This window comes from Mus caroli, unplaced genomic scaffold, assembly GCF_978045245.1.
Source record: "Mus caroli unplaced genomic scaffold, Mus_caroli_1 scaffold_5, whole genome shotgun sequence".
Taxonomy (NCBI): Eukaryota; Metazoa; Chordata; class Mammalia; order Rodentia; family Muridae; genus Mus; species Mus caroli.
Genome location: NW_028227260.1, coordinates 11,762,521 through 11,789,764, shown reverse-complemented (window position 1 = coordinate 11,789,764; position 27,244 = coordinate 11,762,521). Strand labels below are relative to the sequence as shown.

At 41.3% G+C, this 27,244-nt stretch overlaps 1 protein-coding gene and 1 pseudogene across 1 annotated transcript; one reads left to right on the top strand and one right to left on the bottom strand.

Annotated features, from left to right (window-relative positions):
• The first annotated feature begins 12,009 nt into the window (after window positions 1-12,009).
• Window positions 12,010-12,632, top strand: LOC147004474 (large ribosomal subunit protein uL22). The gene has a single exon (XM_085837535.1). It carries the CDS (start codon window positions 12,076-12,078, stop codon window positions 12,628-12,630), a length of 555 nt encoding a protein of 184 aa, XP_085693661.1. The 5' UTR covers window positions 12,010-12,075; the 3' UTR covers window positions 12,631-12,632.
• A 2,424-nt stretch (window positions 12,633-15,056) lies between these two features.
• On the bottom strand, window positions 15,057-15,534 carry LOC110286165 (large ribosomal subunit protein uL30m pseudogene; annotated as a pseudogene).
• Between the last annotated feature and the right edge of the window lie 11,710 nt (window positions 15,535-27,244).

Sequence of the window (27,244 nt, the reverse complement as noted above, 5' to 3'; positions counted from 1 at the left end):
CATACTGTGTATATTTCCATTTCTATGAAATAACCAGGGTAGGCAAATGGTGGACACACAAAGTAACTTGGTGGTTGCTAGGGAGCTAGAGGGCAAGTGGAGAGTGATTGCTTAATTGATAAAAGGCTTTATTTTGGAGCAACAAAATATTTTGGAAATAGTGTTAACATTTGTGTAGATAGAAGTGTAGGTTACCCAGGAACTCCTTGTATCATTAAACAATTTCTCTTTTAAGTTTAGACTTTTTTCCAGATGAAAAAGCTGATTAAAATTACTAGCTATGCAGAAGATGTAGTCTTCTTGGTAGAGTGCTAACCCAGCATGCCTAAAGTCCTGCCTGGGTTCAGTCCCGTACTTGAGAAGCAGAGGCAGGAGGATCAGGAGCTTGAGGTCATCTCTGAGTTCTACAGAGTTCAAGGCCAGCTTAGGATACATGAGGCCCTGTACCTCACCCTCCAAAAACTTAGATAACTAAAAACAAACAAAAAGTTTATTTCATTTTCAAAATATCTCTAGGAACAAATCAATTTCTGAGACTACTAGATTGAAATTAATAGTTGTAGCCTAAAGCTCTTACAGTTGGGTATATAGCATTTAGACCAACTCGCTTTGCTGGCCAGCATATATATTCTAGCAGGGAAAATTGCTGGTTTTGGGAAAGTCACAATCTAACATAGGTGCCTAATAAGATGTAAACTTCTGCATTATGGTGCCAAGAAATAGTAGTGAATCCTTCTGAACCAGTTCAGCTCAATGGTCTAAGTTTTAAAAACTAGGTGACTATATTTAGCCTTTGTCACTATCAAATTTATGTTACAGATGGCTGAAAGCAAGAAGGTACAAGCTACTAGTGTCACAGGAGAAACATGGGGGACTGTGGAAACCATGCTGACCCTTGCACAGAGGGTTCTGATACCCAGACAGTGATGTGGAAAATATAACGAAGCATCTTGTAACCTCAGGATGATAAAAAGGATGGTGTATATGCTCCATTACATCAGATGGAGTTCATGGTCCCTAGTTCTTTATGGTCTCACTAATTCTGAATCCAGATCCAATAGTCTCTGAGGCTTGACCATATTTGGGCCTGTCTCCTTTGGATGTATGTCAGTATGCTGAGACATATAAAGTTGCAAGATGATGTGAACAACTTTAATATAACGGAACCACACACTTCATATGGTTGACATATTTGCTGTTTTCTAACACAATAATAAGTATAAGTTAAGTGGGATTTTTTGTTGTTGTTGTTTTTACTGTTGATGCTTACTTTATTTTATTTGGCTAGTCTTGAGCTCATGTTATTTCTGCTTCCATCTCCAAAATGTTTGAATTACAGGTATGTGCCACCACATCCTTCCTTACTATTCAGGTCCATTCCCCATGCAATGAACTGGAAAGTTAATATTTCTTTTTGTCTAAAAATATTACACGCTGCCAAACTTTAAATCATGACATGGCTTACCCTCCAAATGAAATACAATCTGCTCCTACAGAGGGCAAAAGCCCTAGGGAAAAAAACCAATCAGATCCATCCACAATTTTTGGTTGAGCAAGAGACATGGCCAGGAGAAGAGATTAATGGCAGTAAGACATTAAAAATAGAAAAGAACTATTGATTCAAGAGATAAGTAGCAATAAATACCAGAGAGTTCTAGTCTCCATACCTTCAATGATGATGTGAACTAATCTATTCTCTACTGGGGTTTATCTCATGCTTCTGAGATGCAGTTTATTGCTTACCTCGATACTGCTCTGGGACTTAACAAATCATTAAGAGGGAACAGGAGGTTCTGCTCATAAATATAACATTTATAGGGGGATGAATTCAAGAATGTCCTGTTGAATAACTGACTTCTCTTTTTTTCTACAAAGTTTTACATTTTCTAGAATTTAATCAAACACATCAGAATAAGCTCATGCCTTTCAAGGATTTCATATACAATCTATGAACTCTTCCACAAATTATTTTATGTTAGCCTGGAGTGAAGGCACACATTTGCAATCCTAGCACTTTAGAAGTGAGACACCAGGATCAGGAGAGTTCAGCCAGCCTGGATTATATAAAACCCTATTTTTTAAAAAAATCATGTTGTATTGGTTGAATGTTAAAAGGATAATATTTTGGATCTATTGGAATATACATACATACATACATACATACATACATACATAATCAAAGATACCCAATTTTCATATTTTTTAAATGTGACAACCAGAAAACTTAAAAGCTGTTCCCCATTAACTAGTACTATAAAGAGCATGTGATTTTCTATCTGCCATCTTACTTATTAAACACAGGTATGTTATAATACAGATACATAGGTAACAGATTCCAGAGATCAAAACATATGCTCTCTGTGGAATACCCATGATACAACTCATGGACCACATGAAGCTCAAGAGGAAGGAAGACCAAAGTGGGAATGCTTCAGTCCTGCTTAGGAGGGGGAACAGTATAATCAAGGAAAGTACAGGGTGGGAGGGCCTTGGGAGGAAGAGAAGAGTGGGAGAGGAAAAAGAGGAGAAGAATCATGTATGGGAGGAGGTGTATAGAGGGTCAGGAAAATGAACAGAGATGTATAGCAATGGGGGATGGGGAATTGGGGTGAGCAACCAGGAAGTCCCAGATTCCAGGAAAGCAAGAGCCTCCCAGGACCCCACAGGGATGACATTAGCTGAAATACCCCACAAAGGGGAGGGAGAACCTGTTGAGACCATATCCAGAGGTTAGGCATGATCCCCGCCCACCCCCACCCCCACCCCACCCCCCGGTTGAGGCCACCCACCATCTCCGAAATTTTAACCCAGAATTGCTCCTGTCTAAAGGAAATACAGGGACAAAGAGTGGAACAGAGAGTGAAGGAAAGACCATCCAGAGACTGCCCCACCTGGAGATCCTTCCCACATGCTGACACCAAACCCAGATACTATTGTGTATGCCAAGAAGTGCTTACTGACAGGAGCCTGATATGGCTGTCTCCTGAGAGGCTCTGCCATATCCTGACCAAAACAGATACGGCTGCTCACAGCCAAACATCGGACTGACCCCAATGGAGGAGTTAGGGGTTAGACTGAAGGAGCTGAAGGGGCCTTATGTGGCATCAATGGGAGGGGAGGCCCTTGGTCCTGTGAAGGTTTGATGCCCCAGTGTAGAGGAATGCTAGGGTGGTGAAATGGGAGTGGGTAGGTGGGTGGTGGAGCACCATCACAGAAGCAGGGTAAGGGGGGATGGGATAGGGGGTTTGCAGAGGGGAAACCAGAAAAGGGAATAACATTTGAAATGTAAAAAAATAAAATATCAAATTAAAAAATAAAATAAATAAAAAACAATATGCTCTCTTTTTAAGAGTGGAAAATAGAAGGCCAAGAAAGAAATGCCTCTATAATGAAAGTATCACTTTAAAGACAACTTTCATCAGGTAGGTATGGTGGCTCATATTTATTATCCCAGCACTTGGTAGGCCGAGGGAAGAGGTACTTTGAGGCCAGCCTACTCTACATAGAAAGACCTTTGTCTCATGAAAACAAATGAAACAACAGAAAGAATGATTTTTTCAAACACAGTCCCTTTATATTAAATGCCCCACTGGCAAGTGATTCTGTGCAAATGTTTTTTTGGCACTGGAGGTGGTTCAGGCAGGCCTTGTGAAAACTGGTTTTGCTTTTCAGAACTTGCTTCCCAGTGTGTTTCTCTTCCTTGTAGCTTAGTTTTGCAAAAAGACATAAGCCACTGTAGTTAGCTCAGCAAATCTCAGTGGTATTTGGAAAATGACCATCAGGTCTGTGATGAAAAGTGATCTCTGGAATAAAAGGAATTGCCAAGATCAAAGGAAAATGGTACATTCAATCACCATGTTCCAATCAATGACGGGTCCAACTTGAGGCTCATGCCATGAGAGGGGAACTCATCTCTGGCACTCCCTGGATGAGATGGTCAGGAACCAGGGGCTGGATAGCCCAACCTAGGATAGAACCAAACACAACTGACCAAAAAACACCAAAAAAGTCAATGAAATGATGCCCAATGATATTCTCCTTTATGCATAGAACAACCCTTAGTTATGAATAATACTAACCTAGTCCTATCGCTATCAGAGGGGGTCCATTCAGCAACTTCTGAAAGCAGATGCAGAGACCCACAGCCAAACATTAAGCAGAGCCTAGAGAATCCTGTGGAAGGGGAAGAAGGATGTAATGAGTCAGAGGGGGTCAAGGATACCACAAGAAAGCCCACATAATCAATTAGCCTGGGCTCATAGGTGCCCACAGAGACTGAAGTGACAATCAGTGAGTACACATGGGTCTGACCTAGGTCCTCTGCATATATGTTACAGTTGTGTAGCTTGGTATTCTTGTGGGACCCCCTAACAGTGCTGAGCAGATTGGGGGGGGGGGGAGGACGGGTTGTCTCTGATTCTTTTTTCCTTAGATTTTTATTATTTAAATGCATTTTATACATCAAACATATTAATAATATTGAGTATTTTGAGACTCAAGTAATACATAAAAATTTGTCCAACTTCTATATTCATATCCTTTCATACCCTAAAAATACCATTAGTGAATGTTTAATATTATTCATAACTAAGGATCCTCTATCTAACATTGAATACTAAATTGTTTCAAAACATACAAAATATTCTTAGAGAATTAAGCATAGTAAAATATCATAAAATATTTAAAATGAATCATTAAGAAATATGTTCAAAAGCACATATATGATACCACATGACATAGTGAGAGAGAATTTAAAATGCACTATATATCTGTGTACTTTGTCTAAAAATCAGGTTACTTTAAAAAGATTATCAGTGTTCCTAGGAATGAAATTATTTTATCAGTAAGTATATTTTAAACATTTTAAAATAGCAAAAATTATCTGAAGTTAAACATTAAGAAAATGCTAATTTCAAGCACAGTGAGAAAAATTATCAATAATATTTCCATGATGTTTGTAGAATATGATTTTAATATTTTCATCTGTTAATATTCAACAGACAAAATAATTATTTTAGATGTATTTCATTGTTATGTCACCATTTTCATTTCTGATTTCGTAAATTAGGATACTGTCTCTGTGCCCTCTGATTAGACTGGCTAAGGGTTTGTCTATCTTGTTGATTTTCTCAAAGAACCAGCTCCTGGTTTTGTTGATTCTTTGTATAGTTCTTTTTGTTTCTACTTGGTTGATTTCAGCCTTGAGTTTATTTCCTGCCTTCTACTCCTCTTGGGTGTATTTTCTTCTTTTTGTTCTAGAGCTTTCAGGTGTGCTGTCAGGCTGCTGGTGTATGCTCTCTCCAGTTTGGCACTCAGAGCTATGAGTTTTCCTCTTAGGATTGCTTTCATTGTGTCCCATACGTTTTGGTATGATGTGTCTTCATTTTCATTAAATTCTTAAAAAGCCTTTAATTTCTTTCTTTATTTCTTCCTTGGCCAAGTTATCATTGAGTAGAGTGTTATTCAGCTTCCATGTGTATGTGTGCTTTCCATTGTTCTTGTGGTATTTAAGACCAGCCTTAATCTGTGGTGATCTGATAGGCTGCATGGGATTATTTCAGTCTTCTTGTATCTGTTGAGGCCTATTTTGTGACCAATTATATGGATTTAGAGAAGGTACCATGAGGTGCTGAGAAGAAGGTATATTTGTTTGCTTTAGGATGAAATGTTCTATAAATATCTGTTAGGTCCATTTGTTTCATAACTTGTGTTATTTTCACTGTGTCTCTGTTTAATTTCTGTTTCCATGATCTGTCCATTGCTGACAGTGAGATGTTGAAACCTCCAACTATTATTGTGTAGGGTGCAATGTATGCTTTGAGCTTTAGTAAAGTTTCTTTTGTGAATGTGAGTGCCCTTGCATTTGGAGCATAGATGTTCAGAATTGAGAGTTCATCTTGGTAGATTTTTCCTTTGACCATTATGAAGTGTCCTTCCTTATCTTTTTTGATAACTTTTGGTTGAGAGTTGATTTTATTTGATATTAGAATGGCTACTCTAGCTCGTTTCTTGGGACCACTTGCTTGGAAAATTGTTATCCAATCTTTTACTCTGAGGTACTGTCTGTCTTTGTCACTGAGGTACCTGTATTTGCAGCAAAATGCTGGGTCCTGTTTATGTATACAGTCTGTTAGTCTATGTCTTTTTGGGGAGAATTGAGTTCATTGATGCTGAAGAGATACTAAGGAAAAGTGATTGTTACTTCATTTATTTTTGTTGTTAGAGGTGGAATTATGTTTGTGTGGCTACCTTCTTTTAGGTTTGTTGAAAGATTATTTTGTTGCTTTTTCTAGGGTGGAGTTTCTCTCATTGTGTTGGTGTTTTCCATCTATTATCCTTTGTAGTGTAGAGCTGGATTTATGGAAAGATATTGTGTAAATTTAGTTTTGTCATGGAACATCTTGGTTTCTCTGTCTATGGTAATTGAGAGTTTTGCTGTGTATAGTAGCCTGGGTTGGCTGGCATTTTTGTTCTCTTAGGGTCTGTATGACATCTGCCTAGGATCTTCTAGCTTTCATAGTCTCTGAGGAGAAGTCAGGTATAATTCTGATAGCTCTGCCTTCATGTGTTACTTGACCGTTTTTCCTTACTGCTCTTAATAATCTTTCTTTGCTTAGTGCATTTGGTGTTTTGATTATTATGTGTCGGGAGGCATTTCTTTTCTAGTCCCATCTACTTGGAGTTCTGTAGGCTTCTTGTATGTTCATGGGCATCTCTTTCTTTTAGCTGTGGCTAAGTTATTCTGGAGTGAAAGAAATATCACCAAGGCTCAGGAGTGGTTCCATCGCACCGTGAAGATTGACTCAGATCTGGGGGATGACTGGGTCTTCTACAAATTTGAACTGCAGCACAAATTTGCTGGGTCTTCTACAAATTTGAACTGAGGAGCAACAGGAGGATTTGAGGAAATGCTGTGAGAATGCAGAGCCCTGGCATGGAGAGCTGTGGTGTGCTGTGTCCAAGGATATCACCAGCTGGCAGAGAAAGATTGGGGTAATCCTAATACTGGTGGCCTCCCACATCAAAAATACCTTCTGCTAGCAAGGGACTTAAGGGGCAACACATGGACAATGAGCACAAAACCTACACTGTCTGTCTTTTATTCATTAAAGATTTTGATTGAGTTCCAAAAAAGGAAGTAATAGTGTGAGTGAGGCTGAAATGTTGCTCTATGATACTTATGGACCATATCAGACACTTATGGACTTATGGACCATTTGCAGCTTTGGCCTAGGTCTATTTGAATAAATTGTTCTCTGAATGCCTCCCTCTTGGGACCAAGTCACTTGGCTGTGAGAAGTCAAGGTTACATGGAAAAATCGTGTATTGGTGCTCCAGTGGATTGCCTCAACTGAACTCCTGGGTTATGGCTAAGATCGACCACTAAACCTGTGAGTAAGTCATCATGAATGTCAAGTCCTGCTAACTCTCGGATGGCGAGAGTAGCCACTGACAGTATCAGAGTGTTCATACCCCAGGGATGATTGTTTAACTGAGCCTTTCCTGAATTTTCAACCAATTAAACAGCAAAGCAAACCGATCTTGTGAAGAAGTCTCTGTGATCTAATACCTTAACAACTTTTCCAAACTTCCTTCCTCAAGAGAAAGAGAAAATGTAGGATCTCCCGATTCTTCCGAACACATACCCCTTGATTTTCAAGTTTTAACCTATCATTGTCTCAAACTACTGACTAGGAAAAACTACTACCATATTCTCTCAGAAACAATTCTTTGGGATTGGGGAGGGAATGCCTGACTTGAATGGACTAAGCAATATTAGAATTTTCTATGAGAACATATTATAAGACAGAGAAGCAATTGGTGTTTTCTTGAGTGATCTACTTAGAGTGCTCTATTTTTGACATATTTTGAACACATCTGGCCTATGATGAGGCACAGTGAGTGTTGCCAGCAGAGAAGTTGCTCTAGTAAGACGTTTCCAGATTAATGAGATCTAGACATTGTATAGAATAATCTTGAAAATAAAACAGGGGCTAGCCTGGTATCTTTTGAAGTCCCATGCTCCATGCCTTAGAACTGGCTACTGAAAGTGTTATTCATTTGAAACTTTTCAAAGTAAGTCTGACACAAAGCAAAGGTAATTTGCTGTTTAAAAACTGTAAAAACATCCCAACAAAAGGAAGAAAAGAGATGAAACTTAGCAATAGTAGAGTTTTAATGAAAGGAACCAATTTGGTAACTTGATTGTGATGCAGCTTAAATGCAAGTTTTCAATTAGGGGGCCTATAGCCTTCCCTACTTAAGAAACATGAATCTTCATACTAATTTGTAGATTCAGAAATAAGACTTCAAGATATAGCCTTGAACCATATTCACCATGGTAGCCAGCAGGATAGTGAAAGGGCCTTAAGAGATCTGGGAATGAAGAATGAATAGCTGACATACATCTAAGTGAATGAAACGAACATAGTGAATTGGCAGGAGCTATTGTTGCTTAACAATAAGGAAGCTGGCAGAGTGGGAACAGACTTTCAAGCAATGTATCCAATCAATCCACGTAAGATAACATTTATAATAAAGGTTTATTATCTGAATATTGATGAAAAAGGGAATGGCAACCCTGTAGTAATCAGTACAGAGAACTAGAAGCCATCTATTGTAGTGCTGGTGAGCCCCTGGCCCAGTCTGAGTACCTGTTTCAGACTGACCTTGCTGAATAAGTTTCAGAAGATTAGAAGAACTTAGATTCATACTGGGAAGGTGACCTGTGGGTTCAAATCTACTGACAATGACTCCAGCACGTGTAAGCAAGGACCCCAAGCACTGCATTCAGACATGTACCAAAAGGAGACCTCTGGAAATTCACCACATGCCATGCCCTGTCTTTTGCTTGTGACAGCAACTTTCCTGACTTTCCTTATTCAAAGGCAGCCTGTTTAACCCATAAAGAAAAGGTTTAACAGTTCACATGGTCTTGTTTTGCTTTCTTTATTTGAAAAACCGCTGCTTTAATCTATGAAAGCAAGCAAACAAAACAATTAAGCAAGCCATGTGTCGCCATTTAATCAATATTTATTTTGTGCCAAACATTGAACAGGAAATGAGCATACTATCTGTTCTCAAGGATCATGTAATGAAGTGAGAGAAAGATAACTATAGGTAACCCAATCACAAAAGAACACACATGATATGCACTCACTGATAAGCGGATATTAGCCTAGGAACATAGAATATCCAAGATACAATTTGCAAAACACATGAAATCCAAGAAGAAGGAAGACCAAAGTGTGGATACTTCCCTCTTTCTTAGAATGGGGAACAAAATACCCATGAAGGGAGTTACAGAGACAAAGTTTGGAGCTGAGATGGAAGGAAAGACCACCCAGAGACTGCCCTACCCAGGGATTCATCCCATATACAACCACCAAACCCAGACACTATTGCATATGCCAGAAAGATTTTGCTGACAGGACCCTGACCTAGCTCTCTCTTGTGAGGCTATGCCAATGCCTGGCAAATATAGAAGTGGATGCTCACAGTCATCTATTGGATGGAACACAGGGCCCCTAATGAAGGAGCTAGAGAAAACCCTAGGAGCTAAAGGAGTCTGCAACCCTATAGGAGGAACATCAATATGAACTAACCAGTACCTCCGAGGGCTGTGTCTCTAGTTGCATATGTAACAGAGGATGGCCTAGTCGGCCATCAATGGGAGGAGAGGCCCTTGGTCTTGCAAAGATCATATGCCCCAGTAAGGGGAATGCCAGGGCCAGGAAGCAAGAGTGGGTGGGTTAGGGAGCAGGGTGGGGGGAGGGAATAGGGGGCTTTGGGATAGCATTTGAAATGTAAATGAAGAAAATATCTAATAAAAATGCCAAAAAGAAGCAGAATGAGGTAGATATGCATTAACTCTTTACAGCGTTGCCAGACATACAATAAGTGTAATTTATTCAACAAATACTTACCACCTTCTATACAACCAGGTGTCATGGAAGGTTCTAAGAATAGTTGTGAACAAGGAGCTTATATAAAAAAGAGGAGATACTGCAAAGCAACAAGCAGGGATGGAAGAGAAGAGGAGGCTGCTTGTCCTCTGTGTGCATAAGGATAGGCTAGGCCAGGCCCAGCCCACATAGACCCAGGAAGATACTTACAGGCCACGTCACAAGAAGAGAAAAGAAAATCTCCTCAATCCAGGAATCTAGTGTTTGAATTGAACTTTAGAAGTGCTTCCAGGCCAATAAGGCAATCAAAATCTGCTCTCCACATTCCGCAGTAGATCAAAGAGCAAGTCCAAGAGCAGAGACAGGCCCACATGGGAGAGAAATGGCAGTGTAATTGAACAGGGAAGCTAAGCCCAGTGTTTTATGCTCTTTTATGCTCTAGTGCTCTGACAGCCGAGGTTGAGTCTGCCATCCAGGAAGGAGCCTATAGCCCAAGCAGGTATGGACATGTAAGAGTTTAAGACAAACTAACCATTGTGGTACTTCTGAAGATAGCCTTTCAACATGGACACAGAAGCTAGTGAGGGAGAAAAACTTCCATCAAGATAATTTTTTTTTTCAAAATCTGCTATGTACTTTGCAGAATTTAGACATTCATGGTTTTATAGTCACAGGTAAAACTCTGAATTGAATGGTTCTGAACATCTGATTTCCGCTGGGAATGCTATTACCTTTGTAGACTAGTTACACAGAGCATATTTCCAGTTGCTACCTTCTTTTTAATGTGGATCTAAGCATGAAAGGTTTGGTAATTGAAATTCACTTGTCTGATGACTGCCTTGCTATGAATGGCCAAAGAGTGTTGTGTCTGTACATATGTATGCATCTACCCCTTCCCCAAAGTGTGTGTGTGTCTGTTTGTGTGTATTTTTCCTGAACAAGTGTGGTCTGCAGGGTTTGGAGATTGTCTGTATTTTACTACTTGAAGGTGAAATTGTAAGTTAGTTTTCATCTCGCCTTTCCCCTTTTTCTTTCAAGCCCTAGAGCCTGGTTTTAGGAGTTTGTAGCTGCTATAAAACAAATCCCTGTTCATTTTTAAAATGATATTAATTAGCTTTGTTGTGAAAGTTATTTAACTTTGTTAAAACATTGTATAGCTTAAATATGCACAATAAAGTACCCTAAATAAATGAAACATAGTGGACTTGCTAAGTTGAAAACGAATACCTATTGTGCTGGCAAGTTTTTTTCTTAACTCGACACAAATTTAGAGCCATACGAGGAGAGGGAACCTCAACTGAGAAAAATGCTCCCATCTGATTGGCCTGTAGGCAAGCCTATGGAATACTTTCTTTTAGTTGAAAATATTTTTCCTAAAATATATTTTATCACAATTTCCCATCCCCTACCTCTCCCCAGATCCTCCCCACTTCCCTACCTCCCCCAACACACACCTTCAACTCCTTTTTTCTCTTAACCCAGAATTGCTCCTATTTAAAAGAAATTCAGGGACAAAGAGTGGAGGAAAGGCCATCCAGAGATTGCCCCACCTGGGGAGCCATCCCATATGCAGACACCAAACCCAACACTATTGCAGATGCCAAGAAGTGCTTGCTGACGGGATCCTGGTATAGCTGTCTCCTGAGAGGCTCTGCCAGATCCTGACCAATGCAGATGCAGATGCTTGCAACCAACCATTGGACTGAGCACAGGGACCCCAATGAAGGAGTTAGGAGAAGGACGGAAGGAGCTGAAGGGGTTTGCAACCCATAGGAAGAACAACAATATCAACCAACCAGACCCCCCAGAGCTCCCAGGGACTAAACCACCAACCAAGGAGTACACATGGAGGGACCCATGGCTCCAGCTGCATTTGTAGCCTTATCTGGCATCAATGGGAGGGGAGGCCCTTAGTTCTGTGAAGGCTTGATGCCTCGGTATAGGGAAATGCTAGGGCAGTGAGGTGGGAGTGGGTGGGTTGGGTGAGGAAGCACCCTCATAGAAGCAGGGGGTAGGGAGGTTTTCAGAGTGGAAACCAGGAAGGGGGATAACATTTGAAATGTAGATACATAAAATAATCAATAAAAATTTTTAAAAAGAGGTCTCATGAATTCTCCCAGTAGCCTTCGCGCTTCCTCTTCCTGTAAGCGGCCAGAGGTCACCTGCCAAGATGGTTCGCTACTCTCTTGACCCAGAAAACCCCACAAAATCATGCAAATCAAGAGGGTCAAACCTTCGTGTTCACTTTAAGAACACCCGGGAAACCGCCCAGGCCATCAAGGGTATGCATATCCGCAAAGCCACCAAGTATCTGAAGGATGTCACTTTAAAGAAGCAGTGTGTGCCATTCCGGCGGTATAATGGTGGAGTCGGTAGGTGCGCCCAGGCCAAACAGTGGGGCTGGACACAGGGTCGGTGGCCAAAAAAGAGTGCTGAATTTTTACTGCACATGCTTAAAAATGCCGAGAGTAACGCTGAACTTAAGGGTTTAGACGTAGATTCTCTAGTCATTGAACACATCCAGGTGAACAAGGCACCTAAGATGCGCCGACGAACCTACAGAGCTCATGGTCGGATTAACCCATACATGAGCTCCCCCTGCCACATTGAGATGATCCTCACTGAGAAGGAACAGATCGTTCCAAAGCCAGAAGAGGAGGTTGCACAGAAGAAAAAGATATCCCAGAAGAAGCTGAAGAAACAAAAACTCATGGCCCGGGAATAAATTCAGCATAAAATAAATACAGATAAAGTTAAAAAAAATAATAAAAAAAACCAAACAGGCAAATAAACAAGCCAGAATTTAAAAAAAAAAAAAGCGCAAGAAACACAAGATACACACACACAAATCCATAAAAACACAAAAATTGATCTCCATAATATACAAGCAAGAGACCAGTAAAATTAAAAAGCAAAGGTCACCTTTATTCTTAAAAGGCTCTGATACTTGAGAGAAGTTACTTAACCCTTGAATATCTGGATGGTAGTTTCCTGATCTATAAAATGGGAATAATAGTATTTGGCTCATGAGATGTTTATGAAGATAAAAGAATACATAGAGACTGTTTAATGCGATTTATTGCTTGTAGCAAGTACAAGGGAAATGGAAGCAGTTATTGTTAGAACTAAAGGTACCAAGAGAAGGTATGACATCCAGCAATAGGATTTATGGTCTTGTTACACTGTGGGCAGAGCTGTAGACCTAACTAAACCAAGCTCACTTAAAGTGAGGTTTATTTGCTACTTTACAAGATACCTAAGAGTTGGTTAATTCTCTTCCAGAAAGATAGAAAGAGCGTTTCGTCACCATGCAACAGACAGAGTGATTTTTATAGACTAAAGATGATCTGGCGTCAAGCCAAAGAATTTCTTATTTCTACATCAATTAATAATTCAAAACAATTTCTAAATAACAAACTTCCATTTCACTAAAGACAAGAATCCACTAATGGATGCCTCTAAACTTAGCAAGCACTTCAATACATCATTGGTGGGTTTTGTTGTCTGCCTCATAATGCACACTGATGGGCCAGCACTCAGGGGCATTGGAGGGTGTTGGATACAACCAGGCAACTGTCCAGAACCAACTTCTTCTTGGGCTGTAGATCCTAAGACTATTAGAGTGGACTTCCAAACCATTAATTCTCCGTGAAAAAGTAAGAGTGATGCGTTCTGACATCACCAGTTTTAAACAGCCGAATGAGATATCCTAGGCTGCCTTCCAAGATTGATGAGCTCAGCTGGTGATGGGAGTAGCCGAAGAAAATGTTCAGCACAGCTGAGATAACCCAACAGTTCTTTCCCGAACCGCTCACAAACCCTGAGACTCGAGTTCATTTGGAGTTTATTATACTCCTTAAATTTTGGATTGAGAAATGTGTCTAACCTTCTCAAAGCACAAGGCTCTTTCCCTCATTCCCACTGCCTGACCTCACAGGGTTTTGTTTTGACTTGTCTATGGAAGTGTGTGTGTTTTCATTCATTATTAGATGAATAGTTAGCCTTAATGTTTGTTAGTGGGTGTGTTTTCAGATTCTTAGGAGAGGCAGATAAGCAAAGTACAATGTATGCTCAAGGCAGGCATGCTGTTGGGAGCTGGAGAGAAGCCCAATGGAGTTACATGCCAAACCATGAGATTTCAATTTTTAGATTTTAAGTTCAGCAACAGCAGAAAGCAGAACTCTAAAACATTCCTCCCAAGAGGACCTTGGTCCTGTGAAGGCTTGATGGATGCCCCAGTGTAGGGTAATTTGAGGGTGGGGTGGTGGGAGTGGGTGGGTGGATGGGGCAACATCCTCACAAGAGAAGGGGATGGGGGAAGGGATAGATAGTTGGGGGGCAGGATAACATTTGAAATGTAAATAAAGAAAATATCCAATTTAAAAAAAAAAAAAACTTCCTCCCAGATCTTACAGTGGCCTGCAACAAGTAGGCCACAGCCAACAGAAAACAGGAGCAAAATATTTAGAGAGAGGGTGGCTTCAAATTGTGCTGGGTATATATGTAGACAAGTGGAAACTGTCTCACCCCCTAGGACAAGATGGCAAGATGGTGAGTATTTACCTTAATTTTAACTATTGAATCATGTTTTTGCAGATGTTTTCTGTAGTTGGAGCTAATTTCATAATTGTCAAGGCTAAGTATTTTAAAACCCCATGTTTCAAAAGAAATAGGAAAAGCTGGGGCAAAGGGCTTGCTGTACAAGCGTGAAAACCTGAGTTCAGATTTCCAGCATCCATGAGAAAAGCCGGATATGGAGGCTGCTCCTGTCTGCAGTGCTGAGAGGGCACAGATAGATCTCTAGATATGCCAAGCGAAGAGCTCCAGGTCCAGTAAAAAACCTTATCAAAATAAGTGAGGTAGAGAATGATTAAGGAAACCATCAGGCACAGACCTACGGCTTCCACATCAAGCATACATGTGTGCCTACAGACATGAATATGGAAACATATATACACACAAAATAAAAATAAGCAGTGAGATAATGCAGTAAAATATAAAACTTTTCATTTAATTCCACTCTTTTCCTCTTCCTAACAGTGTTCTTAGTTGTCGGGGTTTTTTTTTTTTGGGGGGGGGACTGGATGAACATATACTTTAATGAGAACGGCTTCCTCAGTAAGGGCATCTGTGAGCTGAAGCTGTGTGGAGTCAGGACTTCGCTTCCTGCTCCACAGGCTTCAGATGCCACTACATGACCAACTCCCCAGTGCCCTTGAGGCACATGCTGGGCATTGTCTCTTCTGTGGGAAGTCCCTGTGGCAGCTTCAGGGGCTGGACGTGTATCAAGTGTTTAACCACTTTCAGCTTTGCGTTCACCTGCGGGATGTTCTTAGGGCTGTGTGCCTTCTGCAGTCCGAGCATTCTGATGGTATCCTTTTCCCAGTTGGACGCCTCTTTGTACTTCTTATTCTTGTAACAATGTGCAGTTTATGAGGTTTCTGGGGGGGGGGTCCCCACCGTATTTTTCATGATCTTCAGGCTTAGGCTGAAACACTTTATCTGGAATTCTTGATCTGGTAAATTTGTGACGAATCCACTCTGTACAGATGAGAGATTCTGCACCTTTCTTCACAGTCTGCAGTCTGCCTGGAGGCCTCTGAAATACTGAGCGCAGAACTCCAGTCATTAGTGTGGTAATTCTTCTCTTTTGAGGCGGTGACCACTGTGTCCACTCCAAATGTCCCTACCATGTTCTTAGTTCTTTAATGTCACACAACCCTTCCACAGGCACTTGAGAATCTGTTCATCACCTTCCAGGTTCCTCTTGCTAGCCACTACACCAACGTTCAGTATCCTAACTCAGGTGTGAAAGTTACCCCCCCCTTCCCATAGCCTACTGCTACAACTCCCACAGATCAACCTTCATGGAATTCAAATTTCTGTGTCTAGATTAGGGCAGGCTACAGGTCCATGCTTACCTACTAAGTTGCCCACAGAACCCACCATTGTGCTGTCAGACTAAAACAGGAACACTTGTGGATATGTCTCACAAAAAGCCTCTGTGAGGTACAGGCCCTGCTTTGATTCCCCCCACCCTGACATTTCTGATGCTAAACCAGGTGGCACCTCTCCCTTGACTCCACATTTTGCTAATCCCACAACATTCTATTTGTTCTACTTGATTCTGCCTCAGGTAGATGGTAGCAGAAGTCATAAGACAGAGAAAGGGCATGATCAAAAACCTATCAAAAGTTAGGCTTGGCTCCAAACCATAAACTCCCGCTCCATTTTCTGCAGAGCTTCACAGATAGAACAAATTAAGTCAAGCATCATAATCCTCAACTGGCCTCAGCTACTCTGATTGGTTGATCCCAGGAGTATGACATTTGCCTGAACAAGGTAGGGAGACTCTATCTCAAGCAAGTCAAAACAAAGCACAAACCACACACACACACACACACAAAACCAGAAACACAAACAAAAAAACAACACTCTCAAATTCAAAGATAAAAACATCAAGAAATTCAATATCATAACATTAAAATATTAAACCATACATTATGAGTTTCTGAGCATATGCCTTTATGGAAGCCCCACATGAAACCATTTGCAGTCTCTACAAGTTTTGTAAAGGAAGTCCTCCAGGATGACTCTAAGCAGATAGTAAGCAGGGCTGAAATTTAAGGTGGAAAACATTACGTTAAAAATCTTGGCACAGGACTGGAGAGATGGCTCAGCGGTTAAGAGTACTGACTGCTCTTCCAGAGGTCCTGAGTTCAATTCCCAGCAACCACATGGTGGCTGACAACCATCTGTAATGGGATCCAATGCTCCTTTCTGGTGTGTGTCTGAAGAGAGCAATGGTGTCCTTATATACATAAAATAAAGAAATACATCTAAAGTTATAATAGAATATATTTTATTCCAAATGTCACACAATTGTAGAAACTATCTGCAGCTGGTAAAACCACACCTATGCTAGAGCATCAGGCAAATGACAGCCATCCAACATCTGGGACTGAAACAGAAACATATTCTTATAGTATTTCTGTGTTTTTTTTAAAAAAACCAAAATTCCAGAAAAAAAAATCTTGACACAGGTCCACTTGCTTACACTTATTTATAGGCCTTTGTGCTTGTAAGTTTCCGAATAAATGTTTGTCCCACCTGAATAATGGAAGCATAAACTCCTAGAAAACAGAGAGTGCCTGTTTCATACCCCGAGTTATTACTTCAGTCTCAAAATCTCTCCTGTTAACCTGGTATGAGTGAAGGGAAAAACCTGACCCACTGACGGCTCTTAAGGCTTTGGTTTTCTTCACATAGGATCATCTAGAGCAATTAGACCCTAATGGATTCTAGCCATAAGACTTAAAAATGGGGATATTTGATTTTAACTGCACTTGTTTGTAGAAAGGGCTGACAGTTCAAAGCCTCCAGCACAGCTATTGATTTCCAGTAGTCAGAGGCAGAGATTTGCTAGGTAGCTAGCTGATAGCTAGTACCTTTACTTCTGTCTCCCTATCTGTGTATATACAGAAAACTCTGCAACCAATTCAGTGTCAGCAGGCAGGCCCTAGAACGGAGGTTCTCAACCTGTAGGCCGTGACCCATTTTGTGTGTCAAACGACCTTTTCAGAGGGGTCACATATGAGATACCCAGCAGCAAAATTACAGTTATGAAGGAGCAACAAAATAAATTTATGTTTGGGAGGTCACCACAACATGAGACACTGTATTAAAGGGTAGCAGCATTTGGAAGGTTGAGAACCAGTGCAAAGGTTCTTCTTAACCAGGATTATCTTCTTTAAGTTTTTTATTTATTTATTTATTTTTGTATTGGATATTTTCTTTTTTTTTTTCACTGTTTTTTTATTACATATTTTCCTCAATTACATTTCCAATGCTATCCCAAAAGTCCCCCATACCGCCCCCCACTTCCCTACCCTCCCATTCCCATTCTTTTGGCCCTGGCATTCCCCTATATTGGGGCATATAAGGTTTGCAAGTCCAATGGGCCTCTCTTTCCAGTGATGGCCGACTAGGCCATCTTTCAATACATATGCAGCTAGAGACAAGAGCTCCGGGGTACTGGTTAGTTCATCATGTTGTTCCAACTATAGGGTTGCAGATCCCTTTAGCTCCTTGGGTACTTTCTCTAGCTTCTCCATTGGGAGCCCTGTGATCCATCCAATAGCTGACTGTGAGCATCCACTCCTGTGTTTGCTAGGCCCCTGCATAGTCTCACAAGAGACAGCTATCTTTGGGTCCTTTCAGCAAAATCTTGCTAGTGTATACAATGGTGTCAGCGTTTAGAAGCTGATTATGGGATGGATCCCTGGATACGGCAGTCTCTAGATGGTCCATCCTTTCATCAAAGCTCCGAACTTTGTCTCTGTAACTCCTTCCCTGGGTGTTTTGTTCCCAATTCTAAGAAGGGGCACAGTGTCCACATTTTGGTCTTCATTCTTCTTGAGTTTTATGCGTTTAGCAAATTGTATCTTATATCTTGGGTATCCTAAGTTTTGGGCTAATATCCACTTATCAGTGAATACATATTGTGTGAGTTCCTTTGTGATTGTGTTACCTCACTCAAGATGATGCCCTCCAGGTCCATCCATTTGGCTAGGAATTTCATAAATTCATTCTTTTTAATAGCTGAGTAGTACTCCATTGTGTAAATGTACCATAATTTCTGTATCCATTCCTCTGTTGAGGGACATCTGGGTTCTTTCCAGCTTCTGGCTATTATAAATAGGGCTGCTATGAACATAGTGGAGCATGTGTCCTTCTTACCGGTTGGGACATCTTCTGGATATATGCCCAGAAGAGGTATTGCTGGATCCTCCGGTAGTACTATGTCCAGTTTTCTGAGGAACCGCCAGACTGATTTCCAGAGTGGTTGTACAAGCTTGCAATCCCACCAACAATGGAGAAGTGTTCCTCTTTCTCCACATCCTCGCCAGCATCTGCTGTCACCTGAATTTTTGATCTTAGCCATTCTGACTGGTGTGAGGTGGAATCTCAGGGTTGTTTTGATTTGCATTTCCCTGATGATTAAGGATGTCGAACATTTTTTCAGGTGCTTCTCTGCCATTCGGTATTACTCAGGTGAGAATTCTTTGTTCAGTTCTGAGCCCCATTTTTTAATGGGGTTATTTGACTTTCTGGAGTCCACCTTCTTGAGTTCTTTATATATATTGGATATTAGTCCCTTGTCTGATTTAGGATAGGTGAAGATCCTTTCCCAATCTGTTGGTGGTTTTTTTGTCTTATTGATGGTGTCTTTAGCCTTGCAGAAGCTTTGTAGTTTCATGAGGTCCCATTTGTCAATTCTCGATCTTACAGCACAAGCCATTACTGTTCTATTCAGGAATTTTTCCCCTGTGCCCATATCTTCAAGGCTTTTCCCCACTTTCTCCTCTATAAGTTTCAGTGTCTCTGGTTTTATGTGAAGTTCCTTGATCCACTTAGACTTGACCTTAGTACAAGGAGATAGGAATGGATCGATTTGCATTCTTCTACATGTTAACAACCAGTTGTGCCAGCACCATTTGTTGAAAATGCTGTCTTTCTTCCACTGGATGTTTGTAGCTCCCTTGTCGAAGATCAAGTGACCATAGGTGTGTGGGTTCATTTCTGGGTCTTCAATTCTATTCCATTGGTCTATTTGTCTGTCACTATACCAGTACCATGCAGGTTTTATCACAATTGCTCTGTAGTAGAGCTTTAGGTCCGGCATGGTGATTCCACCAGAGGTTCTTTTATCCTTGAGAAGAGTTTTTGCTATCCTAGGTTTTTTGTTATTCCAGATGAATTTGCAGATTGCACTTTCTAATTCGTTGAAGAATTGATTTGGAATTTTGATGGGGATTGCATTGAATCTGTAGATTGCTTTTGGCAAGATAGCCATTTTTACAATGTTGATCCTGCCAATCCATGAGCATGGGAGATCTTTCCATCTTCTGAGATCTTCTAGAATTTCTTTCTTCAGAGACTTGAAGTTTTTATTATACAGATCTTTCACTTCCTTAGTTAGAGTCACGCCAAGATATTTTATATTATTTGTGACTATTGAGAAGGGTGTTGTTTCCCTAATTTCTTTCTCAGCCTGTTTATTCTTTGTGTAGAGAAAGGCCATTGATTTGTTTGAGTAAATTTTATATCCAGCTACTTCATTGAAGCTGTTTATCAGGCTTAGGAGTTCTCTGGTGGAATTTTTAGGGTCACTTATATATACTATCATATCATCTGCAAAGAGTGATATTTTGACTTCATCTTTTCCAATTTGTATCCCTTTGATCTCCTTTTGTTGTCGAATTGCTCTGGCTAGGACTTCAAGTACAATGTTGAATAGGTATGGAGAAAGTGGACAGCCTTGTCTAGTCCCTGATTTTAGAGGGATTGCTTCAAGCTTCTCACCATTTACTTTGATGTTGGCTACTGGTTTGCTGTCGATTGCTTTTATCATGTTTAGGTATGGGCCTTGAATTCCTGATCTTTCCAAGACTTTTATCATGAATGGGTGTTGGATCTTGTCAAATGCTTTTTCCGCATCTAACGAGATGACCATGTGGTTTTTGTCTTTGAGTTTGTTTATATACTGGATTACGTTGATGGATTTCCGTATATTGAACCATCCCTGCATCCCTGGGATGAAACCTACTTGGTCAGGATGGATGATTGTTTTGATGTGTTCTTGGATTCGGTAAGCAAGAACTTTATTGAGGATTTTTGCATCAATATTCATAAGGGATATTGGTCTGAAGTTTTCTATCTTTGTTGGGTCTTTTTGTGGTTTAGGTATCAGAGTAATTGTGGCTTCATAGAATGAGTTGGGTAGAGTACCTTCTGTTTCTATTTTGTGGAATAGTTTGTGAAGAACTGGGATTAGATCTTCTTTGAAGGTCTGATAGAACTCTGCATTAAACCCATCTGGTCCTGGGCTTTTTTTGGTTGGGAGACTATTAATGACTGCTTCTATTTCTTTGGGGGATATAGGGTTGTTTAGATCATTAACCTGATCTTGGTTCAACTTTGGTACCTGGTATCTGTCTAGGAACTTCTCCATTTCATCCAGGTTCTCCAGTTTTGTTGAGTATAGCCTTTGGTAGAAGGATCTGATGGTGTTTTGGATGTCTTCAGGATCTGTTGTTATGTCTCCTTTTTCATTTCTGATTTTGTTAATTAGAATACTTTCCCTGTGCCCTCTAGTTAGTCTGGCTAAGGGTTTATCTATCTTGTTGATTTTCTCAAAGAACCAGCTCCTTGATTGGTTGATTCTTTGAATAGTTCTTGTTTCCACTTGATTGATTTCGCCCCTGAGTTTGATTATTTCCTGCCATCTACTCCTCTTGGGTGAATTTGCTTCCTTTTGTTCTAGTGCTTTTAGGTGTGTTGTCAAGCTGCTAATGTGTGCTTTTTCTAATTTCTTTTTGGAGGCACTCAGAGCTATGAGTTTTCCTCTTAGAAATGCTTTCATTGCGTCCCATAAGTTTGGGTATGTTGTGGCTTCATTTTCATTGAACTCTAAAAAGTCCTTGATTTCTTTCTTTATTCCTTCCTTGACCAAGGTATCATTGAGAAGAGTGTTGTTCAGTTTCCACGTGAATGTTGGCTTTCTATTATTTATTTTGTTATTGATGATCAGCCTTAGTCCATGGTGATCTGATAGGATGCATGGGACAATTTCAATGTTTTTGTATCTGTTGAGTCCTGTTTTGTGCCCAATTACGTGGTCAATTTTGGAGAAGGTACCATGAGGTGCTGAGAAGAAGGTGTATCCTTTTGTTTTAGGGTAAAATGTTCTGTAGATATTTGCCAGATCCATTTGATCCATAACTTCTGTTAGTTTCACTGTGTCCCTGTTTAGTTTCTGTTTCCATGATCTGTCCATTGGTGAAAGTGGTGTGTTGAAGTCTCCTACTATTATTGTATGAGGTGCAATGTGTGCTTTGAGATTTACTAAAGTTTCTTTAATGAATGAGGCTGCCTTTGTATTTGGAGCATAGATATTCAGGATTGATAGTTCCTCTTGGAGGATTTTACCTTTGATGAGTATGAAGTGCCCCTCCCTGTCTTTTTTGATGACTTTGGGTTGGAAGTCAATCTTATCTGATATTAGAATGGCTACTCCAGCTTGTTTCTTCATACCATTTGCTTGGAAAATTGTTTTCCAGCCTTTCATTCTGAGGTAGTGTCTATCTTTTTCTCTGAGATGAGTTTCCTGTAAGCAGCAAAATGTTGGGTCTTGTTTGTGTAGCCAGTTTGTTAGTCTATGTCTTTTTATCAGGGAGTTGAGTCCATTGATATTAAGAGATATTAAGGAAAAGTAATTGTTGTTTCCTGTTATTTTTGTTGTTAAAGTTGGCATTCTGTTCTTGTGGCTGTCTTCTTTTCGGTTTGTTGAGGGATTACCTTCTTGTTGTTTCTAGGGCGTGGTTCCTGTCCTTGTATTGGTTTTTTTCTGTTATTATCCTTTGAAGGGCTGGATTCGTGGAGAGATAATTTGTGAATTTGGTTTTGTCGTGGAATACTTTGGTTTCTCCATCTATGTTAATTGAGAGTTTGGCTGGGTATAGTAGCCTGGGCTGGAATTTGTGTTCTTTTAATGTCTGTATAACATCTGTCCAGGATCTTCTGGCTTTCATAGTCTCTGGTGAAAAATCTGGTGTAATTCTGATAGGCTTGCCTTTATATGTTACTTGGCCTTTTTCTCTTACTGCTTTTAGTATTCTATCTTTATTTAGTGCATTTGTTGTTCTGATTATTATGTGTCGGGAGGTATTTCTTTTCTGGTCCAGCCTATTTGGAGTTCTGTAGGCTTCTTGTATGTTCATGGGCATCTCTTTCTTTAGATTTGGGAAGTTTTCTTCTATAATTTTGTTGAAGATGTTTGCTGGTCCTTTGAGTTGAAAATCTTCATTTTCATCCACTCCTATTATCCGTAGGTTTGGTCTTCTCATTGTGTCCTGTATTTCTTGGATGTTTTGAGTTAGGATCTTTTTGCATTTTCCATTTTCCTTGATTGTTGTGCCGATGTTCTCTATGGAATCTTCTGCACCTGAGATTCTCTCTTCCATCTCTTGTATTCTGTTGCTGATGCTTGCATCTATGGTTCCAGATTTCTTTCCTAGGGTTTCTATCTCCAGTGTTGCCTCATTTTGGGTTTTCTTTATTGTGTCTACTTCCCTTTTTAGGTCTAGTATGGTTTTGTTCATTTCCATCATCTGATTGGATGTGTTTTCCTGTTTCTCTTTAAGGACTTCTACCAGTTTGGTTGTGTTTTCCTGTTTTTCTTTAAGGACTTGTAACTCTTTAGCCATGTTCTCCTGTAGTTCTTTAAAGTCCTTCTTGATGTCCTCTACCATCATCATGAGATATATTTTTAAATCCAGGTCTAGTTTTTCAGGTGTGTTGGGGTGCCCTGGACTGGGCGAAGTTTGAGTGCTGGGTCCTGATGATGGTGAGTGGTCTTGGTTTCTGTTAGAAAGATTCTTACCTTTACCTCTCGCCATCTGGTAATCTCTGGAGTTGTTATAGTTGTCTCTGTTCAGACGTTGTTCTTCTGGTGATTCTGAGTATCCTCTGTCAGCAGACCTGGGAGACAGGCTCTCTCCTCTGAGTTTCAGTGGTTAGAGCACTCCCTGCTGACAAGCTTTCCTCTTAAAGGGAAGGTGTACAGATATCTGGCGTTTGGACCTCCTCCTGGCCGAAGAAGAAGGCGGAAAACAGGACCTTTCCCAGATGCTGTGTTGCTTTGGCAGGTCACAGAAGCTGTAGGCTTCTGTGGTGCACACTCTCAGCTGTGCAGACTAAGTTCCTAAGTTCAGTGGAGTCCTGGATCCAAGATGTGCTCCCTGCTCCTGAGGCAGAGGGCTCCTGTGCAGGGCAGACCACTGTCTTCCAGCTAGGAGGGTGCCGGATGTCTGTGGCCCCAAAAGGGTGCTGCCTCAGCGGCTCTGTGGCTCCCGCCTGTCCCAGAAGCTGTCTGCCTCTGTGGTCCTCACTCTAACCTGTACAGACTAAGTTCAGCGGAGTCCCGGAGCCAAGATGGCGCTCCCTGCAGGGCAGGTCACTGTCCTCCGACTGGGAGGGTGCCGGAAGTCTGTGGCCCCAAAAGGGTGCTGCCTCAGCGGCTCTGTGGCTCCCGCCTGTCCCAGAAGCTGTCTGCCTCTGTGGTCCTCACTTTAACCTGTACAGACTAAGTTCGGTGGAGTCCTGGAGCCAAGATGGCGCTCCCTGCAGGGCAGGTCAATGTCCTCCGGCTGGAAGGGTGCCGGATGTCTGCGGCCCCAAAAGGGTGCTGCCTCAGCAGCTCTGTGGCTCTCGCCTGTCCCAGAAGCCGTCTGCCCCCGTGGTCCCCACTCTGACCTGTACAGACTAAGCTCGGCGGAGTCCCGGAGCCAAGATGGCGCTCCCTGCAGGGCAGGTCACTGTCCTCCGACTGGGAGGGTGCCGGATGTCTGTGGCCCCAAAAGGGTGCTGCCTCAGCGGCTCTGTGGCTCCCGCCTGTCCCAGAAGCTGTCTGCCTCTGTGGTCCTCACTCTAACCTGTACAGACTAAGTTCAGCGGAGTCCCGGAGCCAAGATGGCGCTCTCTGCAGGGCAGGTCACTGTCCTCTGTCTGGGAGGGTGCCGGAAGTCTGTGGCCCCAAAAGGGTGCTGCCTCAGCGGCTCTGTGTCTCCCACCTGTCCCAGAAGCTGTCTGCCTCTGTGGTCCTCACTCTGACCTGTACAGACTAAGTTCGGCAGAGTCCCGGAGCCAAGATGGCGCTCCCTGCAGGGCAGGTCACTGTCCTCCGGCTGGGAGGGTGCCGGATGTCTGCGCTCTTTAAGTTTTTTAAAGGCCATGTTTCATTCCTATAATAGTCAAGCTCTTCAATAAAGTAAGCACAATGTTGTTTTCTCACAGGCTGCCTTTTTGGTTAGCAACTGGCAGCCACTGATCTCTCCTTCAAAAACAATGACATTGACCAAAAAAGAGCCTGTACTTTTTGTGGAACACACTGTGACATTATGCAGAGTACATTCAAAAGAAGGAGGGCTCAGTGGTTAAGAGCACATACTACTCTTGCAGAGGACCTGAGCTTGGTTCCTGACACACATGCCTGGCAGTTTACACCTGTAGCTTATGGGTACATACTCCCCAACCCCAGCACACACATACACAGAATTGAAAGAAATACTTTTTGAAGAGAAATGTCATAATTAATGCAGTTCTTGACCTGTTAAAAATCATTTGAGTTAAGCAATTTCATGCTTGTTTTCCTGATATTTATTTCTGTAATATCAACATGGTAATGAGATGCTTGATAATATTTTGTCCAATTACCATAGAAGTTGTTTCTTCTAAACACACCCCAGATACTATGTATCTTCTTTCACTTAGTTGTCCAATCAGCGGTCATAAAACTCTGGCAGTTATCCTTTTGTGTGACGCTTGTTTTTGTGTGTGATCCAGGTGCAGCCACTTAAGGTTTCTGAGCCTCAGCTTCTTTATCTGTTAAACAAAGCTAAGACTCACTCCACTCATCCCATGGAAACATTGCCAGCATCCCAGGAGAAACCAGAACTCAGGGAACAGCACAAATGGGAAAGTCCAATAGGAATGTAAATGACATGATTGTTATTTTCAGAAATTGGCTATTTGTACCTAGCAATAATTACAAGGATAGCCCCGGGTGTCACAAATTAGACTATATGAGCAGTGATTATGCCACCCACTGTCTTCTTTCTTAACTGATTTAAGGGAAGCTCTTAGATGCCCAAGCCCAGCTTGAACATACTAGGAGGGCCAACTGAGGTTCTCAGGCTACATTTCAGAAGGCTTGGATAGTAAAGGCTTTGTTTCACTCCAGAAAGAGGGCTAGTTTCCGAGCTTCTGTTCCCTTCCATATGGGCCCCTCCTCCCAGAAAAACACCCTTCTGATTGTCCGTCATGATCAATGCTTTCAGGGGCAGGCCTTTTCACACCAAGTTCCTCTGAACACTATGGCCCTCTACACATAAGGACTGCTTTCACAAAGCAGGCTGCATGGCTAGATATATTGGTTTCATATTACTTTCTAGAATTCCTTTATTTTTGGAGGCAAACCTCACCACCACTGTGAGAAGGATCAGATCCTATCATGTTAACTTGAGTTACAAGATTAAGTACACATGGCCAGAACAAAGAGCCTTGCCATCCAAGCTCGACATTAGTGAACTTGGAAACAACACCTTTCTCAATAGTCACAAATAATATAAAATACCTTGGCGTGACTCTAACTAGGAAGTGAAAGATCTGCATGATAAGAACTTCAAGTCTCTGAAGAAAGAAATTAAAGAAGATCTCAGAAGATGGAAAGATCTCCCATGCTCATGGATTGGCAGGATCAATATAGTAAAAATGGCTATCTTGCCAAAAGCAATCTACAGATTCAATGCTATCCCCATCAAAATTCCAACTCAATTCTTCAAGGAATTAGAAAGGGCAATCTGCAAATTCATCTGGAATAACAAAAAACCTAGGATAGCAAAAACTCTTCTCAAGGATAAAAGAACCTCTGGTGGAATCACCATGCCGGACCTAAAGCTGTACTACAGAGCAATTGTGATAAAACCTGCATGGTACTGGTATAGCGTCAGACAAGTAGACCAATGGAACAGAATTGAAGACCCAGAGATGAACCCACACACCTATGGTCACTTGATCTTTGACAAGGGAGCTAAAACCATCCAGTGGAAAAAAGACAGCATTTTCAACAAATGGTGCTGGCACAACTGGCAGTTATCATGTAGAAGAATGTGAATTGATCCATTTCTATCTCCTTGTACTAAGGTCAAATCTAAGTGGATCAAGGAACTCCACATAAAACCAGAGACACTGAAACTTATAGAGGAGAAAGTGGGGAAAAGCCTCGAAGAGATGGGCACAGGGGAAACATTCCTGAATAGAACAGCAAAGGCTTGTGCTGTAAGATCGAGAATCCATAAATGGGACCTCATAAAATTGCAAAGCTTCTGTAAGGCAAAAGACACTGTCAATAAGACAAAAAGGCCACCAACAGATTGGGAAAGGATCTTTACCTATCCTAAATCAGATAGGGGACTAATATCCAATATATATATATATAAAGAACTCAAGAAGGTGGACTCCAGAAAATCAAATAACCCCATTATAAATGGGGTTCAGAGCTAAACAAAGAATTCTCACCTGAGGAATACCGAATGGCAGAGAAGCACCTGAAAAAATGTTCAACATCCTTAATCATCAGGGAAATGCAAATCAAAAAAACCCTGAGATTCCATCTCATACCAGTCAGAATGGCTAAGATGAAAAATTCAGGTGACAGCAGATGCTGGCAAGGATGTGGAGAAAGAGGAACACTCCTCCACTGCTGGTGGGATTGCAAG